Source organism: Ceratotherium simum, chromosome 4, assembly GCF_057802395.1.
Source record: "Ceratotherium simum simum isolate JZ-2026a chromosome 4, ASM5780239v1, whole genome shotgun sequence".
NCBI lineage: Eukaryota > Metazoa > Chordata > Mammalia > Perissodactyla > Rhinocerotidae > Ceratotherium > Ceratotherium simum.
Genome location: NC_141903.1, coordinates 19,526,000 through 19,543,021, shown reverse-complemented (window position 1 = coordinate 19,543,021; position 17,022 = coordinate 19,526,000). Strand labels below are relative to the sequence as shown.

Below are 17,022 nucleotides of genomic sequence, written 5' to 3'. Positions count from 1 at the left end.
ACTGAATCATTCTAACAATCCCATATTATATTTCTTTTTCTAGCAGTAATAAAAGATATTTCACTCATATAATAACTACATTTACATATATATTAGCAGATACAACTGGCTGTGTCAACCCAACGGGACAATAATAATAATAATAAAATAATAAAAGCAGCTAATTTATTAAGCACTTAATATGTGCCAGTCACTATTCTAAGCACTTTACATGTATGAATTCATTTAATTCTCACGACAGAGCTTCGAGGTAGATGCTACCATTATTTCCATTAGTTTGATTCCAAATGCTTACAGATTTTAATTACTCACTAAGACCAAATCATTCGTGCTCAACAACTAGATAAACAATTCATCGAACATCCAAACACTGCTTCATTCCTCCCAGCAATATAAGTAAAAGACATAAGAACAGACTATCGGTGCAGTCAGACAAGTTCGATAAATGCATCACTACTAATATGTTCGTTTTTAATGCTGTTCAAACATTCACATGGAAACAGCTCTAGCGTAAATATCCCCGAACAAATGGCTGTATATTATCCAGGAGGGAGCAGTTGGACCGCCAGACTGGGGAAGTACTAGGCCATCTGGCTCCGGCAATCTCTCCAAAACCATCAGCTTTGTTTTCACCCCCAGACTCCAAACAACACATTTTCCACTGTGATGAGTTTACATTTTCCCAAACACAGGTCCTGATCATGCATAAAAATTCCAAACTTCTTCATTCCTCTATGTGCAAGGAAATTTAAATCACCTGCATTTTTGACATGTTACCAAAGGAGAGAGAAAGCTGCTGAAATATGGCTCCTGACTATAAACTTGCCCTGTCCTTTTTTGTTTGTTTCTTTCCCCAAATACATGAAAGAACCTCTCTGCTGGCCTAGTGAATTCCTTTGGAACTTACTGATATACTAAAATGTGTTTATCTACCAATGAAGGACCAAGAACTGAAAGGCTTGTTAATCAAATCTCTGTAGCTGTGGCAGGATATAATGAAACAATCAATAGGAAAAAATGCACTTGCATCAATAACTTAAAGTACCGGGAACATCAAAACAAATACATAAAGAAGATTAGCTGGGAAGAGAAATATGACAGCATTTCTGATTATTGCACATTGGACCTCCCACTGGACCTTTTTAGAGTCCCCTCACCACATCACCTACATTCAAATCCATACATACAAGGATTATGTGGCTATTATCTTCCCCTTTCCAAAAAAAAAAACTCTTGTTTGGGGGCAGGGAGTGTTTTGTTTTTGATAACTGTATGGAATTTGGTACTCTTTCTTTGGATTATAAAAATGTCACTTTTTTAAAAGCAAGATGGTAGGAAGGAAGATAAGTAAAAGGTTTTTTTTTTTTTTAACTATTGAAAGATAAATAACTCACCGAAGCAATCACAGAACATAATCATATTTCAAATACTACATGAAAATCTGAAATGAGGCACATTAAACCTCAGACCTCCCCCCTCAGATTCATTTGAGCTTCTGCAGTAAATACTGTTTCTAGATGCAACAGCCATAAACTTCTGGATCCTACAGGGCTTTTTGCATGCTCACTAATGGAATACCAAAAACAGCAATGACACAAAAACAACCTATTTTTAGTCCAGCTAAACTTGGTTTTGAACAACCCTTCCCAAAAGCAAGCCTCTTATTTTCTAGTTGGTGGACGAATTTTTTAAATATCATTATATCTTTTGTGCTTTATAAGAGAGACATAGGGATAAGGGGGCTCAGATCCTTACACATTCACTTTTAATGAAGCCTCATCTTTCCTGGTAGAGTCCAAAATTAAGAGTCATTACCCAAAATAGTGTAATGAGACACTTTGAAAAGGTGTGAAACACTGTGTCATACCAATACATTTTGGTTGATTGAATACATTTCTGTTTGATCTCAATGCTGCTAACTCCACCCAAGATCAGGAACATTATATGAAAATATCGAGTGCACAGCTAGTTTTAGATTTTGCTTGCCAAAGATTCTCTTTGAGTTTTAACCCCAATTTGTGAGTCAAAGATATGACATCACACACATAAAGCAGCATATTTGATATGAAAAATGTAACGATAAACAAGTAGCTAAGAGAAGACACTTGAACTGTGGCTAGATATTCCCTCCAAAATTTACGATGTTATTAGAACTCATCACATCACTGAAATTATTCCATTCTGCACTTTAAATATCAAAATCCTGAATCTATCTGGAAGAATTTCACAGGAGAAAAAAAAATGTAACCATTTAATCAGTCAGTTTATGTCGTCTTACTTCTGATTGAAGGGGTCACTACATACTTAACTAAAATCAAAAGTTTAAGAAATTTTAAACTAGAGTTGGTATTTAATTATCATAGAATAATTTCAAGTGAGATGAGCATCCAGTTTTACTCATTACGGCTAAAATATAATAATTATGTCACAGCTAAGGGAAGTTATGCTTCTTCACACTGATCTTTTTGAAGACTATTGTATTAACTGTGTACACAAGAAGCTAACCTACTTCCCAAATTGTTCCAGCACATAATCAACGAACAAGCAACTGGATAATGGGCATGGATTGCCTTTCAAAGTGAAAGCTACACAGAAGACATTAGACAATTATTATGAAAGCAAACAGGTATGCCTCAAAAAATCTCCTTTTCTTGATTTTTTTAGACTAAATTCAGACAATTATTTATACCTTTTTTCAGGTCACTCGCCACCAAAATCTATAATTGCATACATTTATAATTTTAACTTTCAGTGAGACGTCATATTATAGCAAATGACTTTCTTATACTTGCTATTATTAAAAATAAACTATATCCTCTTCTAGTTCCTCCCCCAAGGATAGAATTTAAGATACCAAGCGGTCAAAGAATGCCTTAGGCTATAGTTTTTCTTAAGCTCCATGACCTTTTTAGTAAAATGATATTTGATATATTGCTTTATAAAAATCAAGATTATTCTCCTACCATATGCATATGTGTAAAGTCAGTTCATGTCATAATAGGAAAATCAATTCTTGGTGACACTTTTTGTTTAACAGGTCTAAAATAAAGTTTGGAGAGAAGTTAATCACTTCAAACGTCCTAATTTTGCACTCCTTGCCATTGTTGGTCTCATGGCGCTGCCTAAGTGGCCAATGCTGCCCAAGCAGACAGGCCTTACATACTGGTTTGTGGGGACTTTTTATTCTTTAAAAAGTAAATTCTAATAAATATATATGGAATACATATTAGAGTTCATACTTTCCCCTTCCCCCTCCCATCTTTTCTTTCCTCTGATGAGGATGGCAGGAAAGGATGTCCAGAGTGTCAAAGACAATTTTTTAAAACAGAACTCCACTTAAGACATTTTTTTTAAGATCGTAAAAAAAAAAAAAAAAAAGTGTTATTGAAATCAGGCTTTTGTGTTTCTGCTCCGCAGGAAAAAAAAATTAACAAAATACAATGTGTCCAAATGAAAGGGAATTATCCTATGTAATAATCAAAACCAGTAAAGAAAATAAGACCACGTGTAAAAGTATAAATGTGGATATACTCTGAATAATCAACTAAGAAATAAATAGACCTTCAAGAAAGTCAAATATTTTAGGCAAATAACTTGAAGTAGATTTCAATAGACATTTATTTATTCTTTTAAAAAATATATTTCATGCCCTCATGATTTCTACTTGGTTTACAATGGAATACGAGAGTAATAATCAAAATTAGCTGTTATTAAACTGATTCTTGCTGAGTAGATTTTAAAACTCCCAACAGCTTATTAATGTGCATTTTGTACAACATATTTAAGCCATGGCTTATCTAAAAACATATTTTTTAATTATGTAAGTATACCCTAATTTGAAATCTTCCAAGCCAGTATAGTGCGTCTGAAAAAAGATCACCTCCCTTATTTTAAAGGGAATATTTTAAAATCACAATCAAGCACATTAATTTTAATCTTCTTACTAAATTGGTTGTTGGTACACAATGGATAACTTTTCTCTTTGTTCTGATTTCTTTCTCCCACCCAATAAAGCTGTCCTCTTTTTTGTTACTAAGTCCTCCAACTACCTAACCAGCTACTTAATCCCAAAACTAAACTTTTTCTTAAAATTTAAAAAAAAAAAAAAAAACTCCTGCACCTCATTAAAATGTCAGACCTCTTTTCTGACTCGGCTCATAATTGTATCTTTTAAACCATAACTCAACCTTAATGTATACTGCTTGACACCCGCGTGTTGGGGAGCTTAAGAAAATGCCGCCTATGTACCTTTAAGACCACAAGCTCACTCATGCTGCCTGGCTTCTTGCCAAACTTGGAGGCAAAAGCAGGCGGATTTTTGCAAAATATCCTCTAACAATTGTTGCTCCCTCTTCCAACACTACCACCACCACCACCTCCTTTTAAAAAAATCTGTGGAGTGGATCATCTGCGCTCTCAACCCATCTCACCACTCCTGGGGAACTGTCTCTGCCCCCCATCCACTCCCTCTACTCTCTACCTCCCGGGGGAGGCCCGGGTGTTTGGGTTTCACAAGTTCAGCTCACTCTGCACCAGGGTCCCCGGGCACCTTTTGCGCCCCCTGGGGCTCCCCAGTCGGGTAAAAGGAAGTTCAGCCCATATTCTCCCCGCTCAGCACCCCGTAGTCTTAATTCACAAGGTCTGAGTTCCCTTTGCAAGGAAGGAGCCGTCGAGCCATCTTCCCCACGCGGCGGGCCCAAGTGTACGTAGGGCCCCTTGGAAGGCCCGCTGAGAGCGCGGTCCCCGGTCCGCCTTGGAGTTGAGAGTTTGAGTCCCAGACCTCTTGCTATGAAGTAGCCAGCTTCTAGATTCCCCCAAATTGTGCGGCCCTAGCGTCACCCCTGCGGCGCGAAATTAAGAAACTTACTTGTTTTGTCATGGAGTCAATGAGGCGAACGTAGAAATCCTGCTCCGTCCTTATCCCTGGGGAAGGGGAGGAGGGGACAGGGGAACGAAAGAAAATTAAGTGAGAGAGGATCTGCGCGAAACAAACAAACAAAGAATGGGGCTCCAAGGCTGACGGAACTCCAACTGTCCTGGAGAAGTACAGCCAGGACCCCCTTCCCCAGTGTCCAGAGAGGGGTCTCTGGCCTAGCCCGAGCGCTCTTGGAAGGCGGCCCCCAAGCACGGCAGCTAGGAATGGGGCGGGACCCCCACCTGGCTACTCTCCCTTCCCGTGGGGGGAGCCCCTCTGCGCGCTCTCCGGGAGCCATCAAGGCCATGATTGCTCTAGCTCCCTGAGCCCGAGGAACTTGGGCCTGGAGTCTGGACTAAGCCGAGAGAACCGATTTTAGGAAGGGCACAAAGAAAGAAAGCGGCCCAGGGAAGGCCAGGACGCCACACCTGGCCCCAGGTACACGAGGGCCGGACATGGCGGCCCTCGAGCCACTCAGGGCCTCCTCGGGTGAAACCTCCTCAGACGAAACAGGATAGACAGGTTTACCCCGAGGATGGCGAACGATTGAGCTTTGCTCAAGGCTTTCGTCCACCTGGAGCTCCCCGCGCCCCCTGCCCTCACCCGGAGCCCCGGGGGGCCGGCGCGGACCCGACGGGAGCCTCACCATTGCTGTAGAGAAGCTGAAGCCGGTAGTGAATCCCATTATTGGTCTTTTCGCTGTTGGCTTCCTGGGGTGCAGCAGGATGCAAGGACAGAAGAGACGCAGGAGAGAACTCGGCGTGAGTGAGTGGACCGACTTTCAGGCAACTTTTCCCAAGCCGGGACCCCCGGCCGGGAGCCAGACAGGCCCGGGAGCAGCAGAAATTGCGGCCAACTGTGATCCCTCTGCCCCCCACCCCCCTTTTAAGCTCCCTCTTCCCTTCCAGAAAATTCCATGGGTCGCGCACCGGCGATCCCCTCCCCAGGGCCTGGGGGCTCAGGCCTGGGCCAGCAGAAGCAGGAGCCGTGCGTGGTCGCGCGGTCGAGGGCGGGTTCATCCCGGGCGCCCTTGACTCTGGAATGCGAAGCTAGGCTCGCCTCTCTCCAGTTCTGGGGACTCCGCGCGAACTTTTTTGGAGCAGAACCTCATGGACTACGAGTATGGGTTCGCCCAGGACGGGAAGGGGCTTGGGGGACCCCGCGCAAGAGTGTGTAACGGATGCTTTGCACTCGCGGAGGAGCGCGCCTCCCGAAGCGCCTGGGCCTGCTCCGGGCGGGGGGCGAGGGGCAGCGGAGCTGCGCCCACTTACTTTTTCCTTCTCCACGAACCCCACAAAGGCTGTCCTCTCGATTTCCACGGGCTGGCCCTGTCTGTCGTAGAGGGCCAGGACGAAGTGGAAGAAGTTGGATTTCCGCAGATTGGAAGGCGGCTGCTTCTCAAAGTGAGCCCGGGCCAGACCCACCCCGCTGCGGCCAAAGACGCAGAGTTAGACGGCTAAGCGGGACACCGACCCGCGACCCCTTGTTGCCCCTTACGCACGCGCGAACCCTCATACATCCACCTCCTCTGCCCCCAAAACGCCCAGTAGGCGCCCTACACGCCCGCTCAGACGCCCCGGGCCCACCCGGCGACGGAACATGCGTGTTCTCGCGTGTCCCGTCCTCCCCGCCGAGGACAGGGCGCGCCGTGCGAGCTCGCGGAAGAAATGTGCAAGTTTTGTTTGGGTTTTGCGCGGGAGATAAAACGCTTTAAGCGTTTACTCCGACCTGATGCGCGCTGCGTGGGGAGAAAGAAAAGTGGCAGTGGATGAGGTAAACCCGCGCTCGCGGAATGGAGCGGGTCGTTTACAACTTAGAGGGAGGGGGGCATGGGAATTGGTTCCCGCCATCCCCTCGAATCTCCGGTCTCAGCTCCGTGGGCAGGTGAGACTGGATGGGGAATGTGCTCAGCTGCTCGATGCAGCAGCCATCATCCGGGAAACCTCATGCGCCCCGGGCAACCGCGGGTGCCCGGCCTCAGGAAGCCACATGTCCCCCCAAATAAAGCATATGGAGAAAAAGGATCTGAGGGTGGAACTCAGAGCTGTCAGGGGTGGTCGCTGTGGGAAAGGGAACTGGGAGTGTTTTTTAAAGACCTGTCCTGACAAAGTTTCGAGGTTCCGCAAAAATCCTCACACTCATTCCAGAAATGCTATGGACCAGGGCTGCTGGCGGCTGAGCGCGCCCGCTGGGGGTCTGGAGGCTGGGGCGCCAAGGGCGCAGGGCGGCCACTGACAGCCCGACCTGCCCAACACAAGGGCGCGCGCTCAAACACACACGCACGCGCCACACACACACACACACACACACACACACACACTTTCACTTCCAGCCTAGTTACCTAACTCACTCTCACTACCAACCACCCCCATCTTTATACTCAGCGGGGATGGGAACAGCGTTGTGGACACTTGTCCCCAGCCCAGAGAAGATGAGAATGATGTAATTAGTCATCTTCCTTCTTCCCCTTCCGCCCTCTCTGAGTCGGACAGGGCCTAAGGCCACCAGATTTCCCACTCCCCCAAGTCCAGCTTGTAGCCTGAAAAAAAAAAAAAGGCCATTTCTCACTTGGGACCAGGAGTCCATGGAAAGGGTGCTGAGGGTGCCCAGGAAAGTTCGCCCAGGTCACTCTCCAAGGGCAGTGCCTCCAGGCCACACAGTCTAGCATCCCAAGAACTGAGACTGGGAGAGGGATTAGAAGGGGCTATGGTGACAGAGGGTGGGGAAGACGTTTAGGACATGTCAGAATTAAAGTTGGGAGTTGCTCTCCAGCTGGACTGAGAAAAACGTAAAGCTAGAGAAGGAGGCAGAACCAGATGGGAGAAATAAGAGAAGATTCTGGGGAGAAATGGAGAGCGAAAAAAAGGAGAGAAAGGGAGGTAAGGAAAGGAGAAAAAAGAAGAGGGAGGATGAAGAAGGAACAGGAAGGAAAGAAGGACAAGAGGGAAGGAGGGAAAAGAAAAAGAGAAATAAAGAAAGCAGGAGTAAGAAAGGAAAGAAGGAAGAAGGACGGAAGGAGGAAGGAAGAGAGGGAAGGGAGGAAAGGAAGGAAGGAGAAGCGAAGGAAAGAAAGTTTAAAAAGGAGGGAAGAAAGGAAAGAAGTAAGAAAGAAAAACAAGAAGGAGGAAGGAAAGGAAGAACGAAGAAAAGAAAAAGAAGAAGAGGAGAGAGAGAAAGAGAAAGCCGGCCTGAAAAGAAAGAGCAATCACATAAAAATAACAGATATCCAACATCATGCTGGTGAGACGCCTCTTCTGGCTTAAAACAAAATGAAAACAGTCACAGACGAGGCAGGGAAAAGTGCAGGCAAAGCGTGGGCTCCTCGCAGGCAGCTCTCCGGCCGCAGGCTACCAAGCAGCGCGGCCGGGGAGCGCGCAGCGCCGGGGGCTAGAGGAGCGGAGCTGTGGCCGCACGAGCGCGGCCCGGCCCGCGGCGGCCGCCGCCGCCACCTCCTCCCGGCTCCACTGCTCGCGGCTCGCCTCCCCGGCCGCGGTCCCCGAGCGGTACCCACCTCTGCGCCGCCGTGTTGGCGTCCAGCACCCCGGCGCCCTGCATCCACGTCCGCACCGCGTTCATGCCGCTGCCCAGCGGCTCTTCCTTCATGCTGCTTCCACTCCGTTGGATGCTTTCCTGAATCCCAAACATGAAAACAACCTTTTCTTGTGGAAAATCTCCTCCCCCTTGAAAATATTAAAAAAAAAAAAAAAAAAAAAAAAAGGAAAGAAAACGCCAGCCAGAGATTTTTTTTTTGAGACGATGAACTCGCGCTAGAAGATCAAGGCGGGCTGAAAAGCAAAATTTTAAAAAATGTAAACCTTCGCTCAAAACTGAGCGATAACCTGGGAAAAAAAGGAGAGAAAAAAAGGGGAAAATCCAACGAAAAGACCAAAATAAAAAAAATAGAGATGTATGCTTGGCTGTTGGGGGTTGTTTGGTTGGTTAATTTTTGGTTTGGGTGCTTTTTTTTTTTTTTTTTTTTTTTTTTTTTGTAATGATCACAGGCCGGTGGAGGACAGGAGGGGCTGGAGTTTCCTTTTGTAGAGGTACCCTTCACTTGAAGAAGCAGGAAGAAAAAAAAAGCCCTGATGGCAATTTAAGAAACAATAGACTCAACTCGCGCTGCCGGCTTTGCTACTTCAAGTGTCATTTTCCACAATCAGGCAAGTTTTTTCCTCTCTCTTTTTTTTTCCTCCTTCTCTCCCAACCAAAGATGTTTCTTTCCTTTCAGTGCGTATAGATGAGGAGCACGCTGGTTGCCGTAGACAGATACACCAGAGAGGGAGAGTGGGGTGGGGGGAAGGGGGGAGAGAGAGGGAGAGAGGAAGGGGGGAGGGAAAGACAGAGAGAGAGAGAAAGAGAGAGAGGAGAGGGAGAAAGAGAGAGGGGTGGACCCTGCTGGATGGAGATTCTGTTTTCTCCTTGCTAAAATAGAAGTGATTTGCAGGCTTTCCCTATGGAATCCAGTTTGACTCTCCCCAGAGCTAAACACAAGCACACTAACCCCAAAGGGAGGAGGCGGGGCCCGCGCCTCACAGACCCGCCCCGTCATTTGCATAACGTCATCCTTCCGCCTCGCCGCAGCCAATCGTGGCTCAGGAGCCTGCCGGCTCGCAGCGCGGGGCCACGCTCCCTCATTAACATCCTTCTGCGGGTGGCGCAGGGGAGCCGGCCAAAGTTCCTCTCAAAGTGGCGAGCGAAGGATCTCTGAGCGCCGGCGTCTGAGCTGGGGAGGAGCGGGGCTGAGCAGGGCAGACGGGGGCAGGAGAGGGGAACAGAAGGATGGGGAGAGGGATATTCTTCTCAGGAATTTGAGCTGGGGTCTGTATCCTGGCCTTGGCGGTGCGTTTAGCATCCTCGCCGCGCCCTGAGCGCGCTCGAGGCTCACAGGCTGCGCCCTTCCAGGGCCGATGCCGCGTCCTGCTCCGCTGTTCTGGGACGCCGGGGCAAAAAGTGGAGGAGACAGGAAAGCCCGGGCAGAAAAAGCAGGACGCGAGTCCCAGGTGCCCACCTCTTCGCTTTGAGGAGAGGGTGGTGGGGCGGAAAATGGGTGCGCGAGGTCGGGGCTGGGCGCTCGCGGAGGGGAGTGCGTCCACGCTGGGAGGGGTGGTTGGACCCTGGGCCCCGGCAAGCGAGGCGCTGTGGATCCTCGGGGAGGCGAACTTGGGCTCTGCCCCTAGTCTGGCCTCTGAAACGCTTCTCACTCAGCCGCTAGCCTCGAGGCCGCCGGCGATAGGCACTATCCTCACATGCTCACTTCTCTCGAGCAATCTGCGGGATATGTAAACGGTGGAATGAACACTCTCACTAGAGCTGTTTCAGGATGCGTTTTAAAACTTCTTCAGATTCAGTCCCCAACCCCTCCTCCACCCCCGCCCCCAAAGTAGTTTTTTCTTTAGAGTAACTACCAAAGCAACAACTGATTAGTCTCTGATTAGTTGGTTATTTGGTGTAGGGTTTCTCGCCATCTCATTCTTTCTGTTAAAATGGAGGACTTGAACAAACCCTCCCCAACTTCTGCCCCTGCCATAGGAAGGAAGGAAGGGAGGGAGGGAAGAAGAGCTGGTCTCCTGCCTCAGACTTTTCGGCATATATGCTTGTGGCTAGCAAAGGAAATAGCTAGATGTTTCTGGGTAATGTGCCCCATCATTTTTTAGCAGGTTGTAACCTCTAATAAGCACATGGTGAACTTCTGTTTCATTGCCCTCAAAGGAACTCCCTGACTGCAGCCAAATCTGCTAAGGACTCCTTGGGGGAAATTCTCTGCCAGAAATCCAGGTCCCCTTTCTGCCGGCCTCCCTTGGCCCTTTGATTTAGGAAGCTCGTGGGGTCAGTGGTGGAAAAGTACACATGCCCATGTTGAATGGAATGGAGACCAGCAAGAGTTATGCTTTGTGCTCTTGGCAGAGCAGAAAAGTGGGATCCACTTCCGGATTCCTAAACTAGATGAAAGACTGTGTTTCAGGCCTGTGGGTACATGGCCACTGTCCTCAAACACTGCTTTATCTCTTGTGCACAAAGCCTGCCCAGCTCTTATATCGTTTAATCTGGACCACTAATGTGCTGAGCACTTTATTCCTGGTACCATAATTATTGCCATCTCCTCCAACACACTCCTGAAGAGATTTGTCTGATCTATCAGGATCCCCAGAGCATCTACCAGAATTCCTGGCACAGAGTTCAGGAGAGGTATGTTGGTGGAGAGACTGGAAGAATTGTAGGTTTGTGGGGAGGGGAAAAGGGGAGCTGGACCTCCTCCATCCCTCTAGAATTGAAATGCACAATTGAAACTGGGCCCGCTGAAAAATTCCCAAAGCTCCAGGCTTAACCTCCAAGGCTCAAAGTGTCCCCAGAGCCAATCCCTTCCCCTGCCTGGACCATCCACTGCCTGCTCTGAGGGGATCCTTCAAGAAAGGGGCACCAGGAAGCAGAAGCCACCCTCCTATCAATGAGTCCCAGATAGCCCTGGCATAAGACCCAGGCCTCCCTCTCCTTAATTGCCTGAGCCTCTACTTTACTCTCCAGTAAACAATGTTCAGGGCTCCAAGTTGAGTCTGGTGGGGTACATACCCCTGTGATGGACACACATAATGGGGGATCAGATCACTGCCAATGGGAGGTGGCAAAGGTGCCAGAGAAACAAGAGACACAGCCACTCTTGAGGACCAGGATCAGTGAGAGGCACACAACAGATGGATTTCCGGGGCGTCAAGCAGAATCTAGAAGCGCTCTGCAAATGATGTTTATTGGGGGCCTGAAGCTGCCTGATTCAAAAGAGAAGTTGGCCCAGAGAGGGAAGCCTTCAGCAGCCCAATTCCCGCCCCAGAGCCAGTAATCTCCAGCAACTAAGAGGGAGGCAATCACATCCGCCAGGCCATAGAAGGAGGAAAAATAAAAGGGGCAGGAATCTTTTGATAAGACTAATTCCCTTTGGCTGTGCGGAAGCAGCAGGTACTTCCCCTGGGATGGTGAGTGTACTTTATGTTAATCAAGCAGGGTGTATTCATAGGTTTTCTTCTGGGTGTCCTTGTGCTTCTTTCAACCTAGCTTTCTCACCCAGTAATAAATGTTTAAGTAGGAAGGAGGCTAAAGAGAAGGTGGAAAAGAGCCAGAGAGGGTGATAGAAAACTGGGAATGACACCCGGGCCAGCAGAGCAGTAGCTTTTTGTGGATTTCTTCTGGTGAATATTGAACTAGCCATTGCAATTTAAACTCTGAAAGAGCCTTAAACGCTTTTCAATCTTCCCTCGTGTAAAGTTAGCACCACCTCCAGAAAGCAAAGTGTATGTGTAGAGGGGTGACTGTAAAGTATAGACTGAGACTGGCTTCATCCTTTTTGCATTAATAGTCACAGCTCCTGTGAAGTGATAGAATTGTGTGTACAGTATTGCTCAGACTCTATAAAACGTATCTATGGTATGACCTCAGGGTAGCTTGTAACGGTAATCCCCAAACCCAGATCATCAGCCTAATCATATGCGGGGGGGGGGGGCATTTGTTAAAAATGCAGATTTCCAGGCCTTGTCCAGACCTGCAGAATTAGGGAGGAGGAAAGTGAGGGAAAAAGAACCTGTGCGTAAGGAAAATATACAGCAGAACGGGTTTATATGTGGAAGGAGCAATTGGAAAGTCTTGCTATTTCTCCTGGGGTCAAGTCTCCCGCTGAGCTTCTCAGAGTTTCTTCCGTGGTGGGGATTAGCGTCTACCCCTCCCTCTCAATCGCTCCAAATGGCAGACATGGCTGCCCAGCCCTCTGGGTCTCTCGTGCTGGAGGAAGCTCAGACCCAGTGAGCAAGCCCCCCTCCACCCCGAACTTTGAAACCTCCTCACTTTTGGCTCTCCCACCCCTCTTAAGGCACAGGGAAACCAATTCCCTTTCCTGAAGGGCGTCAGTGGCCTGGCCGTAGTAACTTCCGGGTGCAAGTGGAAACATACCCGCCCCCCAAAAAGAGCAAAGACAAGATAAATACAGCCGAACTAGGACTAGCGGGGACGTCCCGGGAAAAGAGGGAATCCTCTCTGCTCGTCCGCCCCCAGGAGGCCAGACTTGGGACCTGCCACTTAGAAAATTCCCTCGATCTCCGTTCGCCTTATAAAGACGCGCCCGCAGAAGAGCCGCCTGTCTAGGGAAATGCCCCCTTCCTTTTGCCGCTAGCCAGAGAGAGAGAGAGACCGGAGGAAAGACGCCTCTCCTTCGGTGCTGGGAAGAAGGGAAAAGGAAAGATGGGGTGATTAAGGCCAAAGGCGCCAAGTCCCTCCGCCAAGCGGCCAGCTCCGAAGGCGTCGACTGGCGGCCTGGAGTCGCGGGCGGGGGTGGGCAGAGGCCAAGGCGCTACCCGCAGGAGGAGAGGGATAAGAGTGGGTGGCGGCCTAAGGCTCTGGGAAAGTGAAGCCCCGAGCCGGGCACAGCTCCGCAGCGGGCTCTGAGCGGCACTCAGACGCCGGCGAGGGTGGTCGAGCAATGCGCCCGGCCGCCCGCGCGCAACACCCTGCCCCTGCCCCTCCAAGACCTCTACCCACTGCCCTCGGGAACGCTTAGGAGCAGCAGGCCAGGGTTCCACCGGAAATCCATCTGTCCTCCCTCCTTACTCTCAGCCATCTCTTGCAAGAGACAAAGGGAAAGGGGCATTTCCCCGCACCCTGACCCCTGTTTCCGACCCCCAGCGCTGCAGAGAAGGCTCCGTTTGCTCACCCAGTCTGACCAACACTTTCAGCCCCTGGGAGCGTGCCTTTCCCATAGTACAAACAGGGAAACTGAGGCCTAGAGCGGGACGAAGACAGCTAGGAGGTAGAGATCAGGCAAACAACACCGTGGGGGCTCTGTCCCGGGCTTGGGAGCGCTTGGTCTGCCCGGGACGAGGGCTTGGGGCAAGGGGTTCTAGCAAACCTTTCTCGGATTGAGCCTGCAGACTCTCTCGGGTTTCCCCTGGGGCGGTCCCCAGATAATAATAGATCCCAATTGTTGAATAAGGCTTTACCGGCATACACTCACCGAATTCCCACAACAGAACACGAAGGCAGGTAAGACCACTACCATTTTACAGGTGAGGAAACCGATGCCCTGTGATTGAAGTGAAACAACCTGTCCACTGCCACACTTTTAATAAAGTCGCCGAGCCGGAATTTCTCCACAGCCTGTGCCCTGAACCTTGGACCCAAACCACTCACCCAGCGGGTGCGCGTATCTCCCGCATTCGCCTTGGTGCCTGCCCCCCAACGCTAGCAGATCCCTGGAGCTCTCCAGTCCCCGGATGACAAAGGAGCAAGGGCGCAAGTTGCCTCCGGAGCACAGGCAGCAGAGGGGAGAGAGGAGGGGAATGGGTTCTGAAAAGTCTTAATGCTCAGACTGGATGCGCATCCCAGCCGTCAGATACCCACGCGCGTCTTCGGGGCTGCCCGGGACAGGGCGCGCCAGGGTTGTGCCAGCTCCACGCCTGGCTCTGCTACATTTCCTAGGTGACCTCCAGTCAATCACTTCTCCCAGTTCTAGCTCAGGTCTTAGAGCTCCAGGCGCAAAGTCCCTAACTGAAAGAGACTAAACACAAGACTTTGCGGGGATGCCTGCGACGCCCATCCGAGGGCAGAAATCAGGACACCTGCGGATGTGCCTTAATGGAGGAAGATCATATGGCCTTGGCACGACTATAGACAGCTAAAAGCTAAAGTCATTCTGAGCCGGGAGAATACAGTTGGGGGCACTGCCGGAAAGGATCTCCCAGTCCAAGGCTGTCCCTGGGCGCGACCACACCCCACCCCTGGCCCTTATCCACAGTCCTCCAGCCCGCGTGATCAGCGAGGGGTCCTCACTCCCTCGGCGGAAGGAGGCTCCAGGGTGGGAGAAGCGGGATCCCTGGCTGCTTGGAAATTAGCATCCCTTCAGTAGCGCAAACCTGGATGGAAGAAACTGAGGCCTGGGAGGATTTGGAGGGGAAGGCGGGAAGAGAAGGCTTGTTTGCTTAGGGGAAAGTGGGAAAAGGGAGTTTAGCAGACGAGCTCGAGATGCCCAGGTCGCGAAAAATTCGAGCGTATATTTCCTCTGAGGCGCAATTCACTGGATATTTACGCATCGCTCAGCGCTTGGAGGTCTTTGTTGGCTACCGAGATGCGTGTGATGTGAGTGTGCAAATATGTTTGTATGAACGAAGAGTGGCTGCATATTTGTGGGCCTGTGCAATGTGAGTGTGTGCCTGTGACAGCGCGCACTTGGGTGCATGTGTATGCGTGTGCTTCAAGAGGATTGTTGCACAGAAGCGTGAGTATAGTGTGTATAGTGTGTGCATATGACACGTGTAGACGTGTCTCGTTTATGCGAGTGGGTGTGCATGTGCAGAAATACGTGTGAGTATGTTTGCAAGAGCATCGTACACTTCTGTCTGAGCCTGGCCTCACACGTGGTTCGTGTGTCCATGCGTGCATGTGAAACCCAGCAAAGAAGTCCCAAAAAATCTCAGATCCAGTCAAAGGAAAGGCGCAGGCAGGATGCAGATTGAGCGCCCCAGGGTAGGAGTGGAACCTGTTGCTCCTTCGGCCTGCAGGTAGCTGGGAGCCGCCTCTGGGGCGCGGGACCAGCCCGGAGGCCGCGGGTTAGCGCCCCTCTCGGCTCGGGGCAGGAGAGGCGGGTTCCCGCTGGGGCCCGCAAATTACCGGGACTGCGCTCTCAAGGATCCCTGCTGGACAGTTCCGCGCTCTTAATTGTTCCTTGCGGACAGTTTGTGATTATTGATACCGTGTGTCCTAAAAGAGACCGCTTCCGGGTTATTTGCTTATGTGTTTATTATCTTTATCACCGTCATTATTTGGTGGCTGTAGGAAGGTGGTGCCAACCCCACCAAGACGGCCCAGGGCGGCCTCCGAGAGGCGGTGAGCCGCGGGCTCCCGAATCTTCCCCTTACGTGGAGCCACAGCGCCACCTCGCGATCCCCCAGCCTCCCTCCCGTCCTGCCACTGAAGGCAGAGCCCCTCCAGGTCCAGGCCCCCGAGTTCCCATTACTGGTTTTCCATTCGCTTTCGCTGTTCCTCCTTCCCTCACTAGAACGTCTCCGCAAACACGCAGTACCGCCGCACCTTGTGCGCGACCGGAATGTCTACGCCCGTCTCCGCCTGGAGGAGCTCGGCTCCTCTTACAACCACCAGCTCAAAGTTCACTTCTTGCGTGAAACCTTCCCAAACCCCTTCTAGGCAGTCACTCGTGCCTTCCCCTGATTTCCCTAGTGCTCATACCACATTGGACAGGAATACTGTTTAAATGTCTCTCTCCCCTCCCTAATCAGGGAGCTCCCCAACCATGACTATTGTTGCTTACAGCAACAATAACAACCACGATAACAATAAAACGTATTTACTGAGCACTTCTTATGCAATGTACTATGCTAAGCACTTTACTTTCATTATCTCATTTAATTTTCCCAGCAAAACGTGAAGTAAGCATCAATATAATTTCTCAGTTGGCAGATGAAACTAAGAGAGTTCCCGTCCAAGGTCGCATTGCAGAGCCCAACCCAACTCTATCTGATGCCAGAGCCAATTCTTCTTAACCTCTGTGCCTTCCAGTCTTATTCAGCTCTATATCCACAGGCTTTAAGACAGGACCAGGCACAGAGTGGGCATTTATATGTTTATGAATAAATGAACCACTGCCAATTTAAATTCTTCTCCAAGAGAGTTGGGCTAGAAAAACACTGCAATTATCAGATGGCTTGAGTGAAATATTACCACAATAATTCATCCCAAAAGAGTATTCCACTACTAACTAGGTAGTTGACCTTGGTCAAGTCACTTTACCCTCAACTTCCTCACATGTAAAAGCTTTGCTGTGAGGATTAAACCAGGAAAACAAAAAAAAAAGTGAAGTTCTTGATAAAGCCCCTCGTACTGTAGTCAATACTCAATAAAAATTTGCTATTAATATAATTATTAATCATAGTTTAAAAAACTAAAACACAAGACAAAATTGACTTACCCCTAGTAACATAGAATTCACCATAACTCTGTATAAAATTATCTCACTATTATATCTTGATTTTCATCTTGGACATAAAATATGTAATAAAATATGTTTAGTTTATTGTGGTTGGAGTGTTAATGCTAACCCTGCTCTGTTATAAAATTTT

General features: G+C 49.1%; 1 protein-coding gene across 1 annotated transcript in view; it reads right to left on the bottom strand.

Annotated features, from left to right (window-relative positions):
* The window catches only part of EBF1 (EBF transcription factor 1), a 385,610-nt gene extending 376,485 nt beyond the window's left edge, over positions 1 to 9,125 (bottom strand). The window contains exons 1-4 of the mRNA XM_014786137.2: positions 8,427 to 9,125; positions 6,187 to 6,343; positions 5,562 to 5,625; positions 4,868 to 4,923 (exon numbers count right to left, since the gene is read on the bottom strand). Coding sequence (XP_014641623.1) covers positions 4,868 to 4,923; positions 5,562 to 5,625; positions 6,187 to 6,343; positions 8,427 to 8,560 — 411 coding nt within the window. The 5' untranslated portion in view covers positions 8,561 to 9,125. The remainder of the gene's footprint in view (positions 1 to 4,867; positions 4,924 to 5,561; positions 5,626 to 6,186; positions 6,344 to 8,426) is intronic.
* Between the last annotated feature and the right edge of the window lie 7,897 nt (positions 9,126 to 17,022).